General features: G+C 46.6%; 1 protein-coding gene across 1 annotated transcript in view; it reads right to left on the reverse strand.

The window, feature by feature from the left end:
- Positions 1–20,978: 20,978 nt before the first annotated feature.
- SLC12A8 (solute carrier family 12 member 8) overlaps positions 20,979–23,379 on the reverse strand; it is a gene marked incomplete at both ends in the record, with an annotated part of 174,153 nt that continues 171,752 nt past the window's right edge. The window contains 2 exons of the mRNA XM_080696536.1: positions 20,979–21,135; positions 21,179–21,364. Coding sequence (XP_080552662.1) covers positions 20,979–21,135; positions 21,179–21,364 — 343 coding nt within the window. The remainder of the gene's footprint in view (positions 21,136–21,178; positions 21,365–23,379) is intronic.

Consider the following 23,379-nt stretch of genomic DNA (forward strand, 5'->3'; position numbering starts at 1 on the left):
AATTAAAAAAAAATTAAAAAATAAAAAGGGCCAGGGTGTAGGTCAGGGAAAGATAACACAAAATTGGATTTTTGAAATAAAATACGGGGAAAGTGAAAAAAAAAAAAAAAGAACCAGACTGGAAGAAAGCCAGTGTGCCCGAAGCACAGAGAGCAAGAGACAGCGGAGGAGGAGGCAGTGCTGCAGACTGACCACACCAAGCCAGGCACACCTTCCCAGCCCAATGTCAAGAGTTTGCAGATATCACTATAAAGTCTGAAGTCAGGGAGTGGGTGGGGCACGGTGGGGTGGGGAGGAAGAGGAGAAAAGGGTGAGGAGAGACGTGATGTGCAATGGTTCTGTGCTAAGAGGGATGATTCAGAAAGAAACCAGAGTTGATGCTTGCACTCTTGGAGTCCAGGTGAGAAATGAGAGTTCTTGGACAAGGGCAATAGCAGCAAGTTTAGAGGGGGCTATGGATTTGACAAGGCTGCAGAAGGTAAAAGCCACAGGATACACTGATGGATAAGGAAGATGAAGTCAGGGTTGCTGACTTGCACGATTGCATGGATGGTGGCACAAGGAGAGGGACGGCGCGTGAAAACTAGGTCTTTGAGGTCAAAATCTCTGACATGGTTTGGAACTTGGGTCTGGGTGACTTGAGACATTCAGACAGCAATGTAAAGTATGGGTTTAAGTCTGCGGACTTGGAGCTGAGCGGAGAGGTCTAAGGCTGAATGAAGTCTAGACCCAAGTACACGGGGATGAATCACAGAGAGAGGGTGGAATGGAGGCCTGGCATGGGCCCTGGAGAGCCCTGACGTGGCAAGAGAGAGGATGCACACCAAAAGCAGACTGGAAAGGAGCCAAGGACAGAGATCAGCGGAGAGCGGGAGGTTGCATCACCCCGGGGAAGGGAATGCGGGCGTGGTCCACAGCTCTGACACTACCCAGGGTCAAGGGAGGTGAAGATTGAGGACAGCAGTTTGCTGAGTATGAAGCCACTGAAGGGGCAGGGCCTGAAGAGCTAGAAGTTTGGTTTTTTTTTTGTTTTGGTTTTTGGGTTTTTTTTTTTTTTCGGTACTAGAGGTGGAACCCAAGGGCATTCTACCTCCAAGCTACACCCCAGCCCTATTTTTAGTCTTTATTTGGAAACAGGGTCTGAGTTGCAAAGGGACTAAGTAGCTAAGGCAGTCTGTGAACTCGGATCCTCCAGTCTCAGCCTCCCAAATGCTGGGATTACAAGCGTGTGCCACCATGCCCAGCTTGGAAGTTTTGAGGAACATAAATAGAGCTTCTGTAGTAAAGTACCATGAACATGGTGGTCAATGACAGAAATCTACCCGCTCACAGAGGCCAGAATTCTAAACTCAGGATGGTCACTGGACCATGCCCTCTCTGAAGGCTCTTAAAGAGAGCCCTTCCTCGCCTCCTCGGCTTCTGGGGTGGCAGGCAATCCTCCATGTCTTTAGCATGTAGATGTCTCCGTCATGGCCACCTTCCCTCTGTAAATCTCCATGTCTTCACATGAGCACCCAGCCCGTGGATTCAGGGCCCACTGTAACCTGGTATGATATTTTAACTCAATTGTATCCGCAAAGAGCCATTTTCTTTTTTCTTTTTTGTACTGGGAATCGAACCCAGGGGCATACCACCTCCAAGCTGCACTTTCAGCTAGCGCTTGCGCGCTCTCTCTCTCTCTCCCCCTACCTATCTATCTGTATTTTTTTGGTGGTACTGGGGTTCCTGGAAACCCTTCTACCTCTGGGTTACACTCCCAGACACCTATTTTCTATATTTTTATTTGGAAACAGGGTCTCTTAAGCCAGCACAGCTGGCTTCGAACCTGTGCGATCCTCCTGTTTCTGCTGCCCAAGTGCGGGGATTACAAGCGTGCGCCACCACGCCCAGCTCAGCCCTATTTTTTATTCTTTATTTTGAAACATGGTCTCACTGAGTTGCAAAGGGCCTCACTAAGTAGCTGAGGCTGTCCTCGAACCATGATCCTCCTGTCTCAGCCTCCTCCCAAATGCTAGGATTACAGTGTGCGCCACCACGCCTGGCCAAACAGTGATTTTCTCTTTCTTTCTTTCTTTCTTTCTTTCTTTCTTTCTTTCTTTCTTTCTTTCTTTCTTCTTTTCTTTTTTCTTTTCTTTTCTTTTGTGGTACTGGGGGTAGAATCGAGGTGCTTTTCCACCTCTGGGCTATACTCCCAGACCTATTTTCTATTTTATTTGGAAACAGAGTCTCACTAAGTTGCTGAGAGCCTAAGTAGCTGAGGCTGACTTCAAACCTGTGTGATCCTCCTGTCTCAGCCTCCCAAGAGCTGGGATTACAAGCGTGCGCCACCATGCCCAGCTCAAACAGCTATTTTCAAAGATCATATTTGCAGATATCAGGGGATTAGAACTTGAACATATCTTCTTTGGGGAAGAGGATGGTTCCATCCACTACAATTAAGAAACTTAGAAGCAGTCACAGGGACCTGACAGAGAATGCCCAGCTCTGTGAGGGGCCCACGGAGACAGTGGAAAGCCAGTCAAGTAGAGTGTCGGCAGCCTCGGTGGTCCCTCCACGTGCTCCAGCAGCTGGAGGGGCGCCTGAGCCCTGTCCACTGCAGGGAGATCTCCCTCCCGCCGGGATGCAGACTCTTAACCTCTCAGTTTCCATCTCTGCATCCCACTTCCTGCCTTTGCCCAGAGACACATGAAGACAAGTTGCAGGCCATTATTCTAACCCCAATGGAACCGCACCACATCTCTGTTGTCTTATTCTGAACTCCAGGAAGCAGAGGGCCTCGGGATTTTGACCAAAGAACTAACGGCATAAATAAACCTGCCTCCCTGGTTTTTAATTCCCCTGAGAGAAGCCTGTTTCCTTTCGGAACTGTCAGGAATGGTCTCTTCGTGTCCAGGTGGAGTTGGGAACTGCTTGATGGGGCCCAGGCCTGGGGAGCCCAGAGGTGCTAGGCTCCCGGAGGCGGCTGCCCTGTGAGGCCAAGGTGAGAATGTAAACACTGAGATCCCTCTGGAAACTGGCTGGGACCTTCTCCAGGGAGGAAGGGTTGCTCATGGCTTGGCCAGGCTCCCAAGCCTCATGTACAGCAGCCCTGAGCTCCAGCTTACACCACTTGGGGTGGGTCCTCAAATGACCTTCCGCTTCTTGTCTGCCCATCAGAGAGGACCATTCCATTCCAAACAACATTCCTCCGATAAAATCGGTTACACACTGTAAACGTCAAGGAGCCGGAACATTCTCCGGTGCAACAGGATTTTGATAAAGCACTCTTATTTTTGTGAAATCTTCCAGTATGAAACATCCTCCCCAGAGCAGGCGGGGAAATTCCTGGGATGCCTGGACCCTGGTCAAGTGGCTGGGGCCCCGGGGATGGAGCAGAAAACCCTGAGGTCAAGTTCCCAGTGTAGGCAGAGGTACTGGAGTGTGCAGCCATGTCTTCATCTAACCAATCAGCCAGCAGAAAGCAGCTGAGCACTCCCCAAGGCCAGGCCTCTGCAAATGCAAAGTCTCCTGAGCTCCCTTGAATTTTTTTTCACTAGGAATTGAACCCAGGAACTTTCTACCTCCTAGCTGAACCCATAACCATATATTTTTTTTAAACAGGGTCTCACTACATTGCCATCCTCCTGTCTCAGCCTCTCAAGTTCTAAAATTCGAGGCACATGCCACTGCGCTTGGCTCCCCTGACTTTTATTTTACTTTGTTTATTATTTATTTATTTATTTGCAATATTGGGGATGGAACCCAGGGGCATTTTACTTTCAAGCTACACCCCCAGCCCTAGTTTTTTGTTTTTTTTTTTTAATTCTGTATCTTGAAACAGGGTCTCACTGAGTTGCAGAAAACCTCACTAAGTAGCTGAGGCTGTCCTCGAACCGTGATCCTCCTGTCTCAGCCTCCCAAATGCTGGGATTATAAGCATGCGCCACCACAACCGGCTTCCCCTGACTTTTGTAGAAAGTAGTGACACCTTCCTTGGTCCATCCAGTCCAGGTTGAGTCAGTGCACAGTGCTCAGCCTCCCTCCAGCCCCACCTACCCTTTCCCCTTGCTGCTCCTCTCCATCTGACTCCTGTGAGCCTGGAGGTCTGCTCCTTTTCCCGCCTCCCTCTTGGCCCCCTATTCTGGGAGGTTTTCGGTGTCACTTTCTGATTTTCTGGTTCTCTAGACGTCTGTGTTTCTCCATGCCACCCTCTGACCTCGCTGTCAGTATCTTTCCCCCATTTATGCCTTCCTTCCAATCATCTCAGCCCTCATTTTTTTTTTTTTTTTCTCTTTGCCTTTTCTGGCTCTTCTCCTTAATTGACTGTTGACATAGAACTAAATTCATTTCCGCCGGGTGTGGTGGCGCACGCTTGTAATCCCCACGCTTGGGAGGTGGAGACAGGAGGATCACGCTGGTTCGGAGCCAGCCTTGCTGGCTTAACAGACCCTGTTTCCAAATTTAAAAAATATAAAATAGGTCTGGGAGTGTAGTTCAGAGGTAGAAGGGCTTCCAGGAACCCCAGTACCACCAAAAAAAAAAAAAAAAAAAAAAAGAAAAGAAAAGAACTAAATTCATTTTGCCTAGCTTGGTGGAACATACTCTCAGTTTCTGGTTTTAGTTTTTAAAATTGGTTGAAGACTTGTGCTTTTCTGTATTGTCTGAATTTCTTACTAGAGCATGTGTAACTATTTAAAACTCTGCATTAAAACATGATGTCCTAGCCAGGCGTGGTGGCACATGCCTGTAATCCCAGTACCTGGGAGACTAGGACAGGAGGATCACAGGTCCAAGGCCAGCCTTGGCAACTTAGCAAGACCCTGTCTAAAAATAAAATATAAAGCCGGGCATGGTGGCATATGCCTATAATTCCAGTACTTGGGAGGCTGAGACAGGAGGATCACAGGACAGCCTGAGAAAATAGGGAGACTTTCATCAACCTAGCAAGACCCTGTTTCAAAATAAAAACAAAATAGTCCTGTGGGTATAGCAACTGGTTTAATACTCAGTACCATGAATAAGTAAATGAATGAATGAATGAATGATGGCACATGCTTGTAATCCCAGTACTTGGGAGGCTGAGACAGGAGAATTGCAGGTTCATGGCCAGCCTTACCTACTTAGTGAGGCCCTCTACAATTTAGTGAGACCCTGTTTCAAAATAAAGAATAAAAAATAGGACTGGGGGGTATCTTGGAAGAAGAATACCCCTGTGTTCAATCCCCAGTACCACAAAAATAAATAAATAAATAAATAAATAAATAAATAAATAAGACTGGAGTAGAGCCTGGAGACAGAATGCCACTAGGTTCAAGCCCCAGTACCCGCTCCCCCAAAACGATGTCCATGGAATAAAGGCACATGTAAATGTGCCATAAACCTGCTATGTGTGTAAGCCGGGTGTGGTGATGCACACTTGTAATCTCAGTACTTGGGAGGCTGAGACAGGAAGATCACAGGTTCACAGCGAGCCTCAGCTAATTAGTGAGGCCCTCCACAACTTAGCGAGACCCTGTTTCAAAATAAAGAATAAGTCACTGGGTGTGGTGGTGCACACTTGTAATACCCGCGCTTGGGAGGCTGAGACAGGAGGATCGCACAGGTTCAAAGCCAGCCTCAGCTACTTAGTGAGACATTGTTTCCAAATAAAATATAAAGTAGATCTGGGAGTATAACCCAGAGGTAGAAAAGCCCCTGAGTTCCACCCCCAGTACCACCAAAATCATCATCATCATCATTATCATCATCATTAAAGAATAAAAAATAGGGATGGGGTGTAGCTCTGAGGCAGAATGCTCCTGGGTTCCATCCCCAGTACCAGGGGGGGAAAAATGCTACGCCAGAGCGCGGGACATTGTGAATTTCACTCCCTGAATCTGCCTATACCTCAGAGTGAAAGATGTTCGGTCCCCTTTCCAGTTGTTCTCCCCCACACAGAACACTGCTGCCCTGACTACTTTCTGTATAGATTGTCATTTTTTGGTGAAATGCAAAAATACCTGGTTTTGTGTTTATTGATAGCCAGGACTCTGGAATATAGGCTCTTACGCGTCTATCTTCTATCACTCACCATTCTGACAGTGAGCTTCACCCTTGAGGTTGCATGTGGTTACAGACCCTTCTTCCTCCTTGCCAAATTGTAGCCTTTGCTGGGCTAGCCCACAAATTACTTTCTTTTTATTTTTAATGGGCATTTGGATAGTTTGGAGCTATTACATCTGTGCAGTTACTAATATTCATGGCTTTTGATGGCATACATTATCATTATAATATGGAAAACTAAAAAAGAAAACTACTTCCATTTGGAAAGATGGAGGTAGCCAAATGATAGGTTTTCAAAAGAGGGCTGCTGAGTAGGAGATGGAAGGTGAGTCTTCATTCTGGCTTCTCTATTTTTAGTCTATGACTTTGGGCCAACTGGTCAACCTCAGTAAGTCCTTCATTTTCTTATCTGCAAAAGAGGGACAGTAATACCTGCAACTGGCAGTTACTATTTCTTCACAGGTTACCTGTGACAATCAAATGAGATGATGATGGATCTGAGAAAAAACTGAAATACAGAGTGTGCAAAAAATAAGTTATTATTATTTCTCTTATTAATAAAAAATGGATAGCAACATTGTGAGACTGCTGATTTATGTCTTAAAATTTTGAACCTAAGGTGGATGTGGTGGCACATACCTGTAATCCCAGTACTTGAGAGGCTGAGATAAGAAGGTTGCAGGTGCAAGGACAGCCTCGGCAATTTAGTGAGAGTCTCGGCAACCTAGAGAAACCTTCCCTCAAAAAATAAATAAAAAGGACTGATAGTGCAGCTTGGAAGTAGAATGCTCCTGAGTTCAATTCCTAGTACCACAGTAAATACATACATACATACATACATACATACATACATACATAATAAAAAATGAACCTGTCACCTTATTTACACATACACACACACACACACACACACACACACACACACACACATTCTCCTCATTCCTAACCCAATGTGGGCAATAAAAGAAATGTCTCAAAATTTCCTATTTCCAAAGGCCTATGTTTCACATGAGCAGGTGGGAACACAGAGCTTTTGCCCCTTCCAAGTGGCCCTTGGCTCATACTGAGTGGGGCTCCTGGTCTGGATGAACAACAGAAAACCTTACTGACTGAGCTGGAAGGGAGCTTAGGAACAGGCCCAGGTATGAAGGCCCTTTGCAACTCAGTGAAATCCTGTTTTAAAAAAAAATATATATATATATTATATATTATATATACTATAACTATAACTATATATATACTATATATACTATAACTATAACTATATATAAAACTATATATATAACTATATATATATAACTATAACTATATATATAGTTATAGTTATAGTTATGGCTGGGTGTAGCTCAGAGGTAGAATGCCCCTGGGTTCCATCCCAGTACCACAAAAATAATAAATAAATAAATAAATAAATAAATAAAATAAAATAAAATAAAAGCTCCCCCAAGCTGGGTATGGTGGTGCATGCTTGTAATCCCAGCATTTGGGAGGCTGAGACAGGAGGATTGTAGTTTGAGGACAGCCTCAGCTACTTAGTGAGGCTCTTTGCAACTCAGTGGGACCCTGTTTCAAAATAAAGAATAAAAAATAGGGCTGGGGTGTAGCTCGGAGGTAGAATGCCCCTGGGTTCCATCCCCAGTACTGCAAAAAAGAAAAAAAAAAAAGCTCCCCAGGAGGTTTTAACGTGCAGCCATGGTTGAAACCACTGCCTTAGCTTAAGGCCAGAGGAAACAGAGGCTCCATGTAACTTTCAACAGTACAGTGGGACATGATCAAAGAGGTTCCTCAGGAAACATTTGCTGAGCACCTACTCTATACCTGCAGCACTGTGTTAGGCTGAGTAAACAAAAATGAGGAAGATGTGTAGTTCCCGCCTTTGATGATCTAACAGAGTAGGAGAAAAGACAGAGTCATAAATATGTCTAATGTATTTTACATAAGTAGGAAGCAAGTGCTCTAAAAACATTGAGATTTGATGGGGAAAGCTTTCTTGAAGAAGTAACATTAGACCCCTTTCCCAAAGGATGCCTAGGAGTTTCCCAAGCAGGGGAGATAGAGAGCATTCTAAGCAGAAGGAAGAGCACTCTACAGGCGCTGAGCCCTATAAGGGCAAGCTGTGTCCAGCACATCACAGGGAGTGCTGGGAGGGAGGCTAGAAAGAGTGGCCACAGCCGACACCAAGGACCTGGACTCTCCTAGCTCTCAGGGCAGAGAGAGCAGGTTAGAAAAGAGAGAGGGAGGAGGGAGACCAGAGGGGAGGCTGCAGCGGTGGTGATTGGGGTGGGGGACAAGGATGCCCCCACAGTGACTAACCTCAGACATAACAGGGTAACACGGTGTCAGCATAGATAGAGATGCCGGGCAGATTCCTCAATTCTCATGAAACGCCAAGACTCCTGGTGGAGATGTACCCAAGGGCTTCCTGGCCGGGGGTAGTGGGGTTATGAAAGATGAAGAACGAAAATATAAGAGAAGGTGGAATACTCAGGTATGAATCTATATACCAGGCATTTGGCAGGGAAAGGAAAACACCGGGTGCCGCACCTGGCAGAGCGGGCGCAGGTATATATTCGCCAGGACTGACTGGCGTGTGGCGGAACGAGAAGGAAGAAGGAGGCGGGGGCTGCAGAGCCGGATCCGAGGAGCACAAAGGGAAGGCTGTCTTCAGAGAGTATAGGCATTTTGGACTTGAGACACAGATGCCTGAGAGAACTCATTGCCAGGGGCCTGGATCCTTTCTATAGAGCACAGCTCAAGCCGGGCATGGTGGCACACACTTATAATCCCAGTATTTGGGAGGCTGAGACAGGAGGATCACAGATTCCAGGCCACCCTTGGCTGCTTAGTGAGGCCCTCTGCAACTTAGTGAAACCCTGTTTCAAAATAAAGAATAAAAAATAGGGCTGGGGGTATAGCTCAGAGGTAGAATGTCCCTGGGTTCAATCCCAAGTACCACACACACACACACACACACACACACACAAAAAAAAAAAAAAAAAAAAGCACAGGTCAAAACCCTCTAAAGCAGGGCTCAGGAAGCCTTTTCCATAAAGGGCCAAATGGTAAATATTTTAGTTTTGTGAGCCACCTGCTCTGTCACACCAACTCCTGAACTCTGCTGTCCTGGTGAGGAGGCAGCAATAGATGATGCTGAGATGAATGGGTACTCTGAGTGCCACTAACACTGTACTTTCAAAAATAGACAGTGATTAAAATAGTTAATTTTATGCTATTTGAGTTTCACATAAATTAAAACAAAAACAGGCCATGTGCCTGTTCTGGCTCACAGGGCTGCAGCCTGCCAACATTTGCTCTAGAGAGCGGGGGCAGGAGAGGAGAGGAAGGAGGAGAAGTTGAGGACTGAGAGAAGATAAGGTCTGGGCTGGCTTCCATGAGGACCTGGAGTGGTCATCAGTACATGATCTCAGTTCAAATCTAGCTCTAGCTATGGGGCCTTGAATAAATCTTAGTCGGCACTCTATCTTCATGGGTACCATGCAAATTCAACAATCAAAATCAGATAAAAAATATGTTTAAAACATTCATACTATTGGGTGTGGCGATGCATACCTGTAATTCCAGTACTCAGGAGGCTAAGATAGGAGTATTACAGGTTCCAGGACAGCCTCAGGAACATAGACAGACTCTCAACCTAATGAGACCCTGTTTCAAAACAAACAAAATAAATAAAACAGCCAGGCGTGGTGGTGCACGCTTGTAATCCCAGCATTTGGGAGGCTGAGACCGGAGGATTGTGGTTGGCGGACAGCCTCAGCTACTTAGTGAGGCCCTCCACAACTCAGTGAGACCCTGTTTCAAAAATAAAAAAAGAATAATAGGGCAGGGGTTGTAGGTTGGAGGTTGGATGTCCTTGAGTTCTATCCCCAGACCTGCAAAAACTAACTAAATAAATAAAATAAAAAAAAATTAAAAAAGATGGAGGTGTAGCTCAGAGGTAGAAAGTCCCTGGGTTAATCCTCAGACACACACACACACACACATACACACACACACACACACATACACTGTACTAGACATGTGTAGGCTATTTTTCTTGTCATTACTCCCTAAATGACACAGTCTAACTATTCATATGACATTTACATTATATTAGGTACTATAAGTGACCTAAGATGATTTAAAGTATACATGTCGTTACATAAAAATACCATGCCACTTTGTATAAGAGACTTGTAAATCTTTGAATTTTGTTATTGTTGGGGGATCCTGGAACCAATCTCCTTCAGATGATGAGGGAGGACTGTACTGAACTTTCCTGAGCCTCAGTTTCCTCACCCATAAAATGGGAGAAATAACAGCACCGACCTCATTGAGTTGTTATGAGGATCAAATGAGACAGTAAACATGAGTGCCTAGCGTAAGTCTCAATAAGGATTTTCTTATTTAATTTTTAAGGATTGACCATAGACTGCAGGACTCCAGCTATAGATGGGAGTCAAGACCAGGGAGCCCAGGCAGAGCATGGAGCCCTCACAGCCTGAAAGGTGGAACTAGAAGGAAAGGGGGTCAGGGGCTAGGGTGGGGGTAAGTGGACGGTCCCTACAGTCGATGGCAGGGAGAACAAATGTGCGAAATGCCTGGATCTATAGATCAATAGCCCCCACAGGCACATATATGCACAACTGTGCACATACATGCACACCAAGATGGTGTGGCCCAACTCCCTTGTTCTTCGTTGAAGTGGGGTGTGCAGTGCTTTGACGGCTCATCGATGTGGCCCCTGGGGAGGTGTCTTGCTGGAATGAAGTTATCTGGCCCCAGGGTGGATCAGCGTCCCTCACCAGCACACAGAACTCGGCTCAGGGCCGGGGCTGCTGCTGCTCCACAGCCTGAGGCTGACAGAGACTGAGAGGGCAACCTGAAGCCTTTCTGCCCGCGCCTCTCACAGTGTAGAGAATCACCTGGGGGAGGGTTGCTAAAATTGTGTCCCGGTGGGGCCCTGGATGTACCTCAGTGACGTAGTACTTGTCTAGCATGTGGGAAGCCCTGGGTCCAATCCCTAGTACCTCCAAAAAATGTGTCTCAAGCCTGGAAAGTCTGGGGAAGGCCCAGGAATCTGCATTTTTGCAAGCAATCCAGGTGATTTCTTTCCATCAGTGAGCTGAGGACCACACTTACAGCAAGAAGGCTTTACATACTCCACCTCTGCATGCAGGTGTCTGACGGAGCAATGGGATGCCCCAAATTCCTTCCTGAAACTGCAGCCAGAGAGCAGGGTCTGTTCCTACCATTTATAATTCTTCCTCATTGCCCAGGAGGAAAAGATATTCTGAGCTGGGCTTCTCAGGGTAACCTAAGTAATTCTAAAGCAGACAGGAGGGTTTCCAGTGCACTGAGTTTATCCAGAAAAGTAAAACATCACTCCAGAGAAGACCTGTCCAGTGTTCTCCTGCCCAAAAGAAGCCTTTACTCTTCTCAGGAAGCTTTGGTGGCACCACCCAAGTATAGCCTATTCCAAGCCCAATTTTCTTTCTTTCTGTCCATCTAAGAGGCCTTTGTCCATTTCCTGCCTTCTCTGTCCTAAAACACTCAGCTTCTAGCAAACTGAGCCTCAGGCTATGAGAGAAACAAATGCTGTCTTTTAGTATCACAGTTTTTGAACCAAGAGAAACAGTTTTGCACACACATTCAATAAGTACTTGCTATATAAATGACGGGATGGATCCATGATAGGTTGGAAGGGCTTACGAAGAGTTCCTTTTGGTTTAGTTTAGTTTTTGTATTACTGGGAATTGAATTCAGGGGCCTATACCTTTAAACACCCCCCCCCAGCCCTATTTTATCTTTTAGTTTGAAACAATTTCATGGAGTTGCTGAGTCTGTTCTTGAACCTGCAATCCTTCTATCTCAGCCTCCAAAGTATTGGGATTACAGGCACGTGCCACCACGCCCAGCTGCATACTGAGAATTCTTAAGCAACCATAGAGATGATTAATTACCAAAGATAAACCTCAACTACTAAAGGCCTTTCAACTGGTTGGGGAAAAAAAAGCCAACACAAACCATGGTAAACTGACACATATAAGCCAAAACTATACTTAACTACACACACACACACACACACACACACACACACACACTCTCTCTCTCTCTCTCTCTCTCTCTCTCTCTCTCTCTCTCTCTCTCTCTCTCCTAAGATTCATGTGTCTAGGTAAATACCATTGCTTCAAAATCAGCACCTCAGAGGCCTTATGCAATCATCTCAATGACATTGTCAACCCTGAGAACATGTTGTGTTGGGGTCCCAGCTCTGGAATTTGCCCCAGAAATCAGTGTAGTTTATGGTTTATGGTTACACTGGTATTTTAGACCCAAAGAAGATGATTTAGCTTGACTGAGCCCTGGATTCCCAGACTTGGTTTTAAACAATTTGTGTGTGTGTGTGTGTGTGTGTGTGTGTGTGTGTGTGTGTGGTACTGGGGATTGAACTCAGGGGCATTCTACCTCCAAGTTACACCCCAGCCCTATTTTTCATTCTTTATTGTGAAATAGGGTCTCACTAAGTTGCAGAGGGTCCTCACTAAGTAGTTGAGGCTGGCTGCAAACCTAGATCCTCCTGTCTCAGCCTCCCAAGTACTGGGTTTACAAGCATGCATCACCACACTCAGCAATTTTAAACATATATAGTGCTTCCAGAAATTAAAATAACTCTCAAAGGATAAAAATTTACCACTCGCTAGAATATCCAGCCGGGCGTGGTGGCACACGCTTGTAATCTCTGTGCTTGGGAGGTGAAGATAGGAGAATCACGCAGGTTAGAAGCCAGCCTCGCTGGCTTAAGAGCCCCTGTTTCCAAATAAAAATGTAAACAAGAGGTGTCTGGGAGTGTAGCCCGGAAGTAGAAGGGTTTCCAGGAACCCCAGTACCACCAAAAAAATAAAAATAAAAATAATATTCAGAAGTGTCAACGAGCATGGAATTCTAAGCAAGAGGTATCATAGGACCCAGGGTATGATTCACCACAGAAACCAGGCTTTGAAGGCACAAACCTACTGTGGGTGGATCAGGAGACTCTCATTTGCCATCAGTGAGGAACCTGACCCACAGCACTGTGGCAAGATGGACTAGAAGTCCACTACATCTAGTTCCTCCACTTCCTGAGTGCCTAGCTGGCTGTATTTCCCAGCCTGTCTTTAAGTCAGACAATATGTCAAGCTCTGTCCAGCTGAATGTAGAAGTTGACATGAACCCTTTCAAGCCTTGACTTCTAAATCCTTCCTGGGCCGGGTGTGGTGGTGCACGCTTGTAATCCCCATGCTTGGGAGGCGGAGACAGAAGGATCGTGCAGGTTTGAAGCCAGCCACGCTGGCTTAAGAGACCCTGTTTCCAAATAAAAAGTATAAAATAGGTCTGGGAGTGTAGCCCGGAGGGAGAAGGGTTTACAGGAACCCCAGTACGACAAAAAAAAAAAAAAAAAATCCTTCCTGGGATCCTCCAGGTGTCTCTCTATTCTCTCACCTGCCAGCTTGATGCTGAGAATTCAGAGGAAGACTCTGAGGGCAGAGCAAAGTGTTCTAGCTACTAACGGGAAGAAAGCTAAGTCCCTGGATGTCAGTGTAGAGAGCAGAGCTCCTCACTGCTTTCTGACTTGTATCAAATTGTAATATGGTCTAGAAATAAATCAGTAGTGTCAAGTCACTGAGATTTGGGGATGCTTGTTATAGCAGCAGCAAGCCTATCCTGACTCATACAAGCCCACAGAGTTAGTTGCCATGTGAAAAGCAGCTCAATTATAGATTGACATTGCTACTAAGAGCATCTGTCCTTGTGACTTTCAGTTTGGGTTCGCATTTGAAACCAATCTTGTTTCCTCCCTCTTCAGCCTCTCAATACATATGGTATATGTCATATTTCACAGATCAGCTCTCAACAAGCCCTCTTGCCAGCTGCTGAGAGATGATTGCTAATCCTTTGAAATGCCACCCACTTTCAGGGTTTCCTAAAGTGAATCTGATGTATACCACATGGCCCATATTCTAATCCAGGCTTCACATTTGATGAGTCCAGTTTTTTAAATGGCACCTTCTTAACAGCAACATTTAGAAAGTACACACACACAGACATGCGTGTGTTTCAACAAAATAAAACAGGAGCTCGGGCTGGTTCTTATTTTAGATCCTGCTTATAGAACCGCTCATTCCTCTTTATGAGGTGGCTGTGGCCCCCCTCACCTCAGTGAATGATGACAAGAACCCACCATCCCCCCATTCAGCTCAGCCCATCAGAGCCAGGGAACCAGAGCTGGCACCAGCCTCAGCCCTGCAGGTGGGCTGCCTTCCTGGGAGCATAGCCAGTTAGGAACCCCTGATGCTTTGCGGGTCTTTCTTGCCATCTGCTCTTTTACCTGTATATGACCTTCTCCGTAAGAAGGGTCTCTCAACAAGGGTCGGAACTTAAGCCTCAATTTCCTGCCTTTAACCTACAAGTTGGCATCTATTTCTGCTTATGAGCCTTCCCAAAGGGGCCCAGAGCCCAGGCACCTCTCCAAGTTCCAGGGTGCTGAGCAGTGTTCAGTGAGTCAATTCTGCAATTCTCCTGCCTTCAGAGAAGTACCGACAGTGGAGTAAAACCACAGCGCGCTCAGCCAGCCCATGGACCCTCTTGTCCCTGGGGACAGACACAGCAGGAGAGGGAGGGGACGAGGTGCCACAAGGAGTGCGTTGTTTGCTCTCAGTGGTCCTTGGTTCAAAAGAACTAGAGAAAGGGGTTGAATTTTTTTCTCCTCAAGAGAAATTTCCAAGGCTCTCAGCAGGGCAGGACAGGGCAGGGGGGAAGAGAGAAGGCTGAGCCAGATGAATCTGACAGGCCATGGGCCTGGGCCCGGGGCAGGAAGGGCAGCTTGCTCTGACTTGGACATGCTGAGATCTCCTGCCATTGGCTAGTGAAGGTGTCCCGCTAGGCCTGAGGCTCACAAGAGGTAGCTCGGCCTTCTGAAGCAGCAGGACTTCTCTGTGCTCAGAAATGTCAGGTTAGCAGATGCCAAGAAGCTCTGCAGACTGCCTGTTTTATTTTGTTTTTCTCCCTTTCTCTGTTGTCCATAGTAAGCGAAGTGGAGTTACTTACAGGAGACCAGCACTTACCCATAAGTGAAGCCCCATCTTTATCTCCTCCAAAACATTTTTAGATTTAGTACTCACAGCAACAAGTGCTGACAGGCAGGACTTATAATTCTCATTTCACAGAAAGGAAAAGTCAGGGCTCAGAAAGGTTAAGGAGCCTGCCCAACATTACAGAACTAGTAAGTGGTAAAGCCAAGGTCCAAGTAGATTTTCTTCCCCAAATCCCACAGATTTGTACCAGTAACCTCCCTCTCCTTGGGCCCAGTTACAGGGAAGAGGAAGAAAAGTTGCTAGACTGAAGGGGCACTTGCCTCCTCTGGCTCGTCCGACTGATCACCTCATTCGCCCGGTTCAGATGTCTTCCCTTGGCCTCTGACCACCCCGGTCTGAACCCAGTTCCTACAAAGCATCTCGTGGGTCGCTCTCTCCCTCCCTCGTCTCCCCCGCTCTGTGTCTTGCAGCAGGTGGCTTCGCTGGAGGCCGAAAGCTTTGGGTTTACGCTCCAGCCATTTGCTGTAGGCAGCTCCACTGTCTCCCCCGCAACTCAGCCTCAAGTCAGGTGTGGAAGCTCAAATGGTCCCAGCTCAAAGATGGCTGGTCTTTGTGTGTGTGTGTGTGTGTGTGTGTGTGGTACTAGGGATTGAACCAGGGGCATTCCCCCTCTGAGCGACATCCCCAGCTCTTCCCCTCCTTGTTTTGCTTTTGAAATAGGGTCTCATTAGGTTGTTGAGAGTCTCACTACCTTGGTAGGCTGGGCTCGAACCTTCGACCCTCTTGTCTCAGCCTCCCAAGTACTGGGATTATAGGTGTGATGTGCACCACCGTGCCTGACCGATGACAGGTCTTAGTCCCCAGTGACTATGTAACAACATGGTAAAAGGGACTGTGCAGATGTGATTAAGGGGAGGGTTTGGGGATAAGGAGATTATGCTGAGTTGCCAGACGGGCCTAATCTAATCCATAAACACAGAAGGAGGCAGGAGAGTTAGAGAAGGAGCCAGGATGTACGAGCAGAGGTCCGTGTGGGTGTGACTGCTGGCTCTGAAAGTGGATGAGCCACAATGGAGGAATGCAGCCGCCTCTAGAAGCCGGGAAGGGTGAGGACATGGACCCTCTTCCAGGGCCTCCTGCAGCAGCGCAGCCCTGAGGTGCCTTGATTTGGACCTGGTGAGGACCATTTTGGACGTCTGACCTCTAGAACTATAAGAGCACATATTTGTGTTGTTTTAAGCCATTGGATTTGTGGCAATTTGTTGCAGCAGCAACGGGAAAGGAATATCCCAGAACTGTGCATTCTATACCTTTTCTTGCTGGCTCCACACCAGCCGCAGCCCCCTCCCAAGAGCTACTGGCCCCATTGGCTCTCAGCAGACAGTGGGTGTGTGGGGGGTGCCGAGAGCTTCTAAGGACAGGCTCCAACTCTTCAGAGGTCCAGGCTGGCTCCTCAGCTTCTCTGCACTTGTCTCAACTCAGCAGCATAAGGAGAACAGAAACAGCCATGTACCCATCAGGGAAAGGGTACATCTGAGGCTGGATCTTCCCTGTGCCTGGACTATGAAGATTTACTTATTAAAAGGGAAGACGGTATGGTGACACATGCCTGTGATCCCAGTACTTGGGAGGCTGAGGCAGGTTCTAAGCTAACTTCAGTAATTTAGCAAGACTCTCAGTAACTGAGTGAGACCCTGTTTCTAGACAAATTAATAAATAATAATAATAATAATAATAATAATAATAATAATAATAGGGCTGGGGTGAAGCTCAGAGGTAGAATGTCAATGGGTTCAGTCCCAAGTACCACAAATAAAGGAGGCCATTCTGCAATCTGTTCACAACTTGGACTACATTCATTGGTGTAGAGGTCTCTGAGTTGAAAGATAATGAATGCCTGGTTACCACATGATCTCTGTCCATCTGTCACTGGGTGACAAAACAGGCTGGTTATTTTCTCCCTTGGTTCCAGCTCCTTATCCAAGGGTCTTTAAGCAAGTGGATTCTTAGACTCTAGAGAAAAAATGTTAAACACCAGGAACCTGGGCTTCAACCTGCTGACCCCAGTTGCATTCGCCACTGAAGCCCCTAATAAAAGCTTTGGACCCTTTCCAACATTAATACATACACTGCCACCTTCTTTCCCATCCTTCAGCAACTTCCTCAGTCAGAAACCTGGAGGGAAGGAAGGATGTTGGAATCCTAAAGCTCAGGCTGCACACTGACTTCTAATGGTCTGTGCAGGATGTACTTAGTTGTATATGCTGGAGGACTTTTTAGTACAATTCCCAGAGACATTTGAGAAAATAACCCCTGTCTTGGTCTTGGCTTTGAGTTCAAGAATGCTCTGGGATTGGGCCGTACTCACCAGAAGGGTCTGAGGGTGCCAGCTGGAGAGTTCATTCATACCTGAATGGCTGGTGGCCATATTTTAACATAATAAAGCTCTGAGATTGGTGAGATGAAACCGACTCAGGTGAGGTGATTTTAGACACCAATATATGAAGTTAGGGATACAGTTGCTCCAACCATGTACGGATGAACTGGTGGATGGGCAGATGCATGGGTGAATGGCTGGGTGGATTGGTGGGTGGTAGGTGCATGGATGGATCACTGCAATCAATAGACAGCTTGGCCAGAAGGGAGATGTTTATGGTCTCAAATGCTCTGATACAATTTTCACTCATTCAAATCTACAACTTTAGACCCCTTGGTGAACTTTTAGGCCAGGAGTCTGCCCTCTGCTGATCTTAGGAAGTGTTGATGGTCTGTCTCACTGCCATGTAGACTCTGCTGACATTTTTTTTTTTTTTTGTAGTACTGGGGGTGGAACCCAGGGGCATTCTACCTCCCAACTACACCCCCAGCCCAATTTTTTATTCTTTATTTTGAAACAAGGTTTCACTGAGTTGCAAAGGGCCTCACTAAGTAGCTAAGGCTGTCCACGATGTTTTAGACATCCTTTAGATAAAAACCCCTGCCTTTCTGATGACCTGCACTTACTACTGACCTTGAGCAGCACACAGGTTATGTATGGCGCTTCTTGATGTGCCCCCGCTGGACCTGTCTGCCCACCTGTCTCAGGGCTGAGGCCACTGTGACAAGACCTTCTGAGTGGGTTCCAGCCAGTCTCTACTTACCCCAGAACTGCTAGGTGCTCACACACGTGCCTATCACAAGTGCAGGGGAGGCTGGCGCCCACTCAGGGATGACCTTTGATTATGGAAAACAGGACAAGTAAATAGATTCTGATCCCTTGCTACCTCTGAAGAGGGCCTTGAGACAGGTATTCCTACAGCTTTTCGCAAGGGTTCTTGGAGAGGAAGCATCCACTGTACACGTGGTTGTTGACCCTCCTTCTCTGCCCTTCATTTCTTTTCTGTCACCTGCTTCCCCGGAGGCCCTTCTCCAACAAAGTGGTACCTTGTAAATACCTGCTCCCGGGGCCCCAGGTCAAGACCTGATAAACATTACTATTTACACAATCTAGTTTGGGTTAAGTTAAAGCTGCCTGGATCGCATTAGAGGCTCTGCCTGTTTAGATCTGCCCCACACACCAGACTGTGAGCTGCTCACTTTGATATTGCCAACACCAAGTATCAGGCTTGAATCTTTTATCAGGCCCATTCTTCTCTTTTTCTTTTCCACGAAATTAATCATGTGGGAAGGGGCTCTTCCTGGGTATTTGAATCTTCTGCTGCGTATGGTTTTCAACCTTGGTATCGTCTTTTTCCAACTCTCCTGGTGTTCAGACTCAGTGCTATCTTTTCCAGAGGCACGGCTGTTTTAGCTTGTTGTGAAGAATTCAAAAAAGCAAAGAGAAGATTTAGTAAAGGCTTCTATGGTCGGCTGAAAATAGTCCCAAAGACGCCCGATGTCCTGTTCTCTGGACTCTCGTGAATGTTTTCTCATTTGGCAAAGCCTTGGCAGGCGTGAGTAAAGCTCTTGAGATGGGGTTCAGAGTGGGTGGTCCTCATGCTGTCACATGCAGAGAAGGAAATGCGATGGTGGATCCGAGAGAGATTTGAGGATGTTGGCAGTGAGGTTGGCGTGATGTGGCCTCAAACCCAGGAATGCTGGCAGCAACCAGCAGAAGCCGGAAGAGCAAAGGGGCAAATCCCCCAGCCCTGGAGGGAGCTCGGTTCTGCACACACTTGATTCAGCACAATGAGAATGAAATCAGACCTCACCCTGGAGAGCTGTGACAGAATAAATTTTTGTTATTTTTTAGGCCACCTAATCTGCCTAATTGGAGTTTGCTTTCTTTCAATGGTTTCTGATAATGTTCAGAAATCTGATATTTTACCAAAGCTATGTTTTGTGAATTGTAGTCATTAATGAGAGTATGCCTTTGGGAGAGAAGGTTCAGATCCAGCTGGCTCCTCACCGTGACCTCCCCAGCCCTCGTCTACTCTAAGCCCTTCTATCCAATATATCAGTGTTTTTCAAAATGTGGTCCCAGAAGCCGAGCGTGGTGGCCCATGCTTGTAATCCCAGCATTAGGGAGTCTGAGACAGGAGGATCGCGGTTGGCGGCCAGCCTCAGCTACAGGCCCTTTGTAACTCAGTGAAACCCTGTTTCAAAATACAGAATAAAAAACAGGGCTGAGGGTGTAGCTTGGAGGTAGAAGGCCCCTGGGTTCCATCTCCAGTACTGGGAAAAAAAAAATGTGTTCCCAAAGACTGTCTGCATTGCATAACCTGTGGCACTTGTTAAAGATGCCAAGCCCACGACTTCCCCCTAGACATTAAGAGGCCTCGGGATGAGGCGTAGACATCTGTGCTCTGAACAAGTGTCCCAGGTGCTGCTCAGCACACTGAGTTTTTGAGAAGCTCTGCTATAGAAGAGTCAGAGGTGACCTGGCAGCACTTGCCTCCTCCATCGCTTAGTGGCAGAGCCAGTGACCCTGGGCCAGGTGCTGACCCTGTGGGGGAGCCCAAAGAGTCCTGTCCATTCCTACCACAAAAACAGCTGCAACGGTGGACAGGGAGTCGGGGCCTGCAAAGACTTTTGAGAACAGGAGCTACCACTAGGCAATTCATAGTAATTACATTTTTTAATTAAAAAGACCTTCACCAAACAATAACAGGTTATAAAAGCCCTTTGATCTTGTGATTCTCCTTTTGAAGATTTATCTTACAGATACACTTTATGATTGAACACACGTACCAAATTATCTACTGTAGATTATAACAGCAAAAGATCAGGAAGAATTAAAATGTCCCTCCCTGTGGAACTGAAGAAATAAATTATGGCTCATCTGTATGATGAAAAACAATAATGAAACCAGGTAAGTATTGATACAGAAATGTCTCCAAGGTAGATCGTTAAGGGAAGATGTAAGGTGCAGAACATGCATATGATACGATACCTTTGTGGATAAAAAGGGAGGGATAGAATCACATTTCCAGCTGGGCGTGGTGGCGCACGCTTGTAATCCCAGCATTTGGGAGGCTGAGACAGGTGGATTGTGGTTTGAGGACAGCCTCAGCTACTTAGTGAGGCCCTCCGCAACTCAGTGAAACCTGGTTTCAAAATAAAGAATAAAAAATAGGGCAGGGGATTTAGCTTGGAGGTCAAATGTCCCTGGATTCCATCCTGAGACCCCCCCCCCAAAAAAAAAAAAGAAAAGAAAAAAGAATCACATTCCTCTTTGTTAACAACGCTGGAAGTATGTATGAGAACCAAGGCCACCTGTGCACCAGGTGGGAACAGAACAGATGGGACAGGATGATAGGAGGAGACTTCTCACTCCATGCATGATTAGACATTGGGACTTGGAGCCATGTAAGTGTATGACACATCCCCAAAGTAAACAATACAATATAAATACCATTTATTGTGACCCTGAGAATAAGCCATTGTGTTCTGTTTCCCCACACCCGATCATCCTGGTGTCACTTGATGGGTCCCGGGGGAGCTCTTCAGGCTGGGTGCCAAGATGCACAGCCCACCGCCATCCTCGCCGTTCCCGGGTGAGATGCGGTGCTCCAGAACAGAATGCGGTCCAAAGCCGCTGTGGGAGGACGGGCCTTGGCGTTTTCTACAGATGAGAAGCTCCGCTGGGCCCAGGGCAGCTCTGGAACAAAAGGTTTCCACGCGGCTCCTGGTGCAGAGGCATCAGCTGCTCCCGGCTCACGAGGGAGGAGTGGTGGTAGCGATCCCGAGTGGCGAAGTCTGCGTTCTCCTGGGTGAGCTGAGTCATTGCCATGTCAACCCGAGCCAGGGCTGGTGATGCCCAAACGATCTGCTCCCGGGGGGCCCGTGAGCGCCTTCAGGGAGAGAGACGGGGCACAGTGAGGAGAAGGAGCGAGTGGAGACGAGCAGCAGAGACAAATCCAGCCTGGAGAGAGGAATTCTGGGCAAAAACAGTGTGTGCTAGTGTTTAGCATGTATTTAAATGCCTGAAGTCAGGCGTGGTGGCTCACGCTTATAATCCCAGCATTTGGGAGGCAGAGACCAGAGGATCAAGGTTCATGGACAACCTCAGCTACTTAATGAGGCCCCTTGCAACTCAGTGAGATCCTGTTTCAAAAAAAAAAAAAAAAAAAAAAGACTGAAAAATAGGACCGGGATGTAGCTCAGAGGTAGAATGCCTCTGTGTTCCATCTCTAGGACCACAAACATAAATAAATAATAATAAATAAATAAATGCTTTAAAATATAACTGTGAGCCAGGTGTGGTGGTACATGCCTGTCATCCCAGTACATGGGAGGCTGAGAAAGGAGAATCTCAGGTTTCATGCCAGCCTCAGCAAATTAGTGAACCCCTCAGCAACTTAGAAAGAACCTGTTTCCAAATAAAAAGTAAAAGAGGGCTGGCAGTGTACCTCAGAGATAAAGTACCCCTGGGTTCAATATCCCCAGCACCACAAATGAATAAAATAAAAAAAAATTAAAAACATAATTGTGGAGCTATATGTATAACAGTTTGTGAAATCAAAGTATGAGAAATACAGAGTATAAATTAAGGAGAGAGAGTGACATTTACCCTTCTTAAACAGAAAGTATTAAACTCTATCCAATTTAGGAGATAATCCACAAAGAATTCCTGCTTTATAAATGGTGTCATGTTGGGCTTTGTAACACTCTCTCTCTCTCTCTCTCTCTCTCTCTCTCTCTCTCTCTCTCTCTTTCTCTCTCATGAAATAACAGATGGGGAAGCTGGAAAATTGAGAAGGGTGGAAAGAGAAAGCTCCTCTTGGATTCACTAGAAAGGAAGTCGAGTGAGGAATGCTTTCCTTAGGAGAGCTAAGGCTTACTAGTAAGCAACTAAGCGGTCAGGGCAGAGGCTTTGACACCAGAGTGGCCTCAAAACAAGGAGCAGGTCCAGGTAGAGATTCCCCTGCCCCACACGCTCTGCATGAGTTACAGCTGGAATAAACTGGTCAAGAAGGTCAGGGACCCATGAGGAGAGGCCAGAGGCCACGCCCTGTCCTGGTCACTTGGTGGCCTCAGGAAGCCTCCTCCTTGTGCACAATCTTCTCACCTCCCTGGTTCTTGTCCATAGATTTTTTTCATACAATTTTACTCTAAAAGAATCAGCTATCTCACTAGCAGGAAGGTTCAGTTGTTGAAATCGGGAATATATTTGAAGGTTGTTGTAAAAAGGTAGAAAATGGAATGTCAGAAAACTGTGTGACTTAGGCAAAACTCCAGTGGACTCTGCAAAATGTCCAGCTCCAAGAGGCTGGTGCCCAGGACCCCAGCACTGTGGCCATGTGCAAAAGTGTATCTCAATTACACAGACTGAACCGCATCAGAATATGGAACTATGATGCACCAGTAAGTGTAGAGAAATAAATAGATAAACAAGTTGAGAGTCTCTGGAAACGGGATTAATGTCTATGAAGGTTGAATCTTGAAAGAGTAAGGTGAGAAGTGACAAGAAGGCCAACCAGTCAGCCCACACGCGTGGCTTTGCCAACGCAGTTTTAAATAGGGGAGACCATGGAATTCTTCTGAGTTCGGGGAAATGCTCCGCAGTCCATCGCTGTCCAGTCTAGGATGGTGCCAGTATCCTCATCGGGACAGCTACTGGGGTTCAGGAAAGAAAGCCTTCCTGAAGTAAGGGTCGACCTCCAGTCGTAAATGGGAGTCTTAGGTGTCACAGAGGACAGGCAGAGCCAAAGCCCTCTGCCCAAACACGCTCTGCTACATTCTTCTTCTTCCTTGGTTTTGAAGGACATTTAGGGTATAGCTGGGGGTGGGGAAAGTCACAACTACGAAACAGAACACAGCCACCAAGTTCTATTTTTGAGTGAGTTGCCATCTCTTCCCCTCCTCC

This window comes from Muscardinus avellanarius (assembly GCF_963383645.1).
Source record: "Muscardinus avellanarius genome assembly, chromosome: 5".
NCBI lineage: Eukaryota > Metazoa > Chordata > Mammalia > Rodentia > Gliridae > Muscardinus > Muscardinus avellanarius.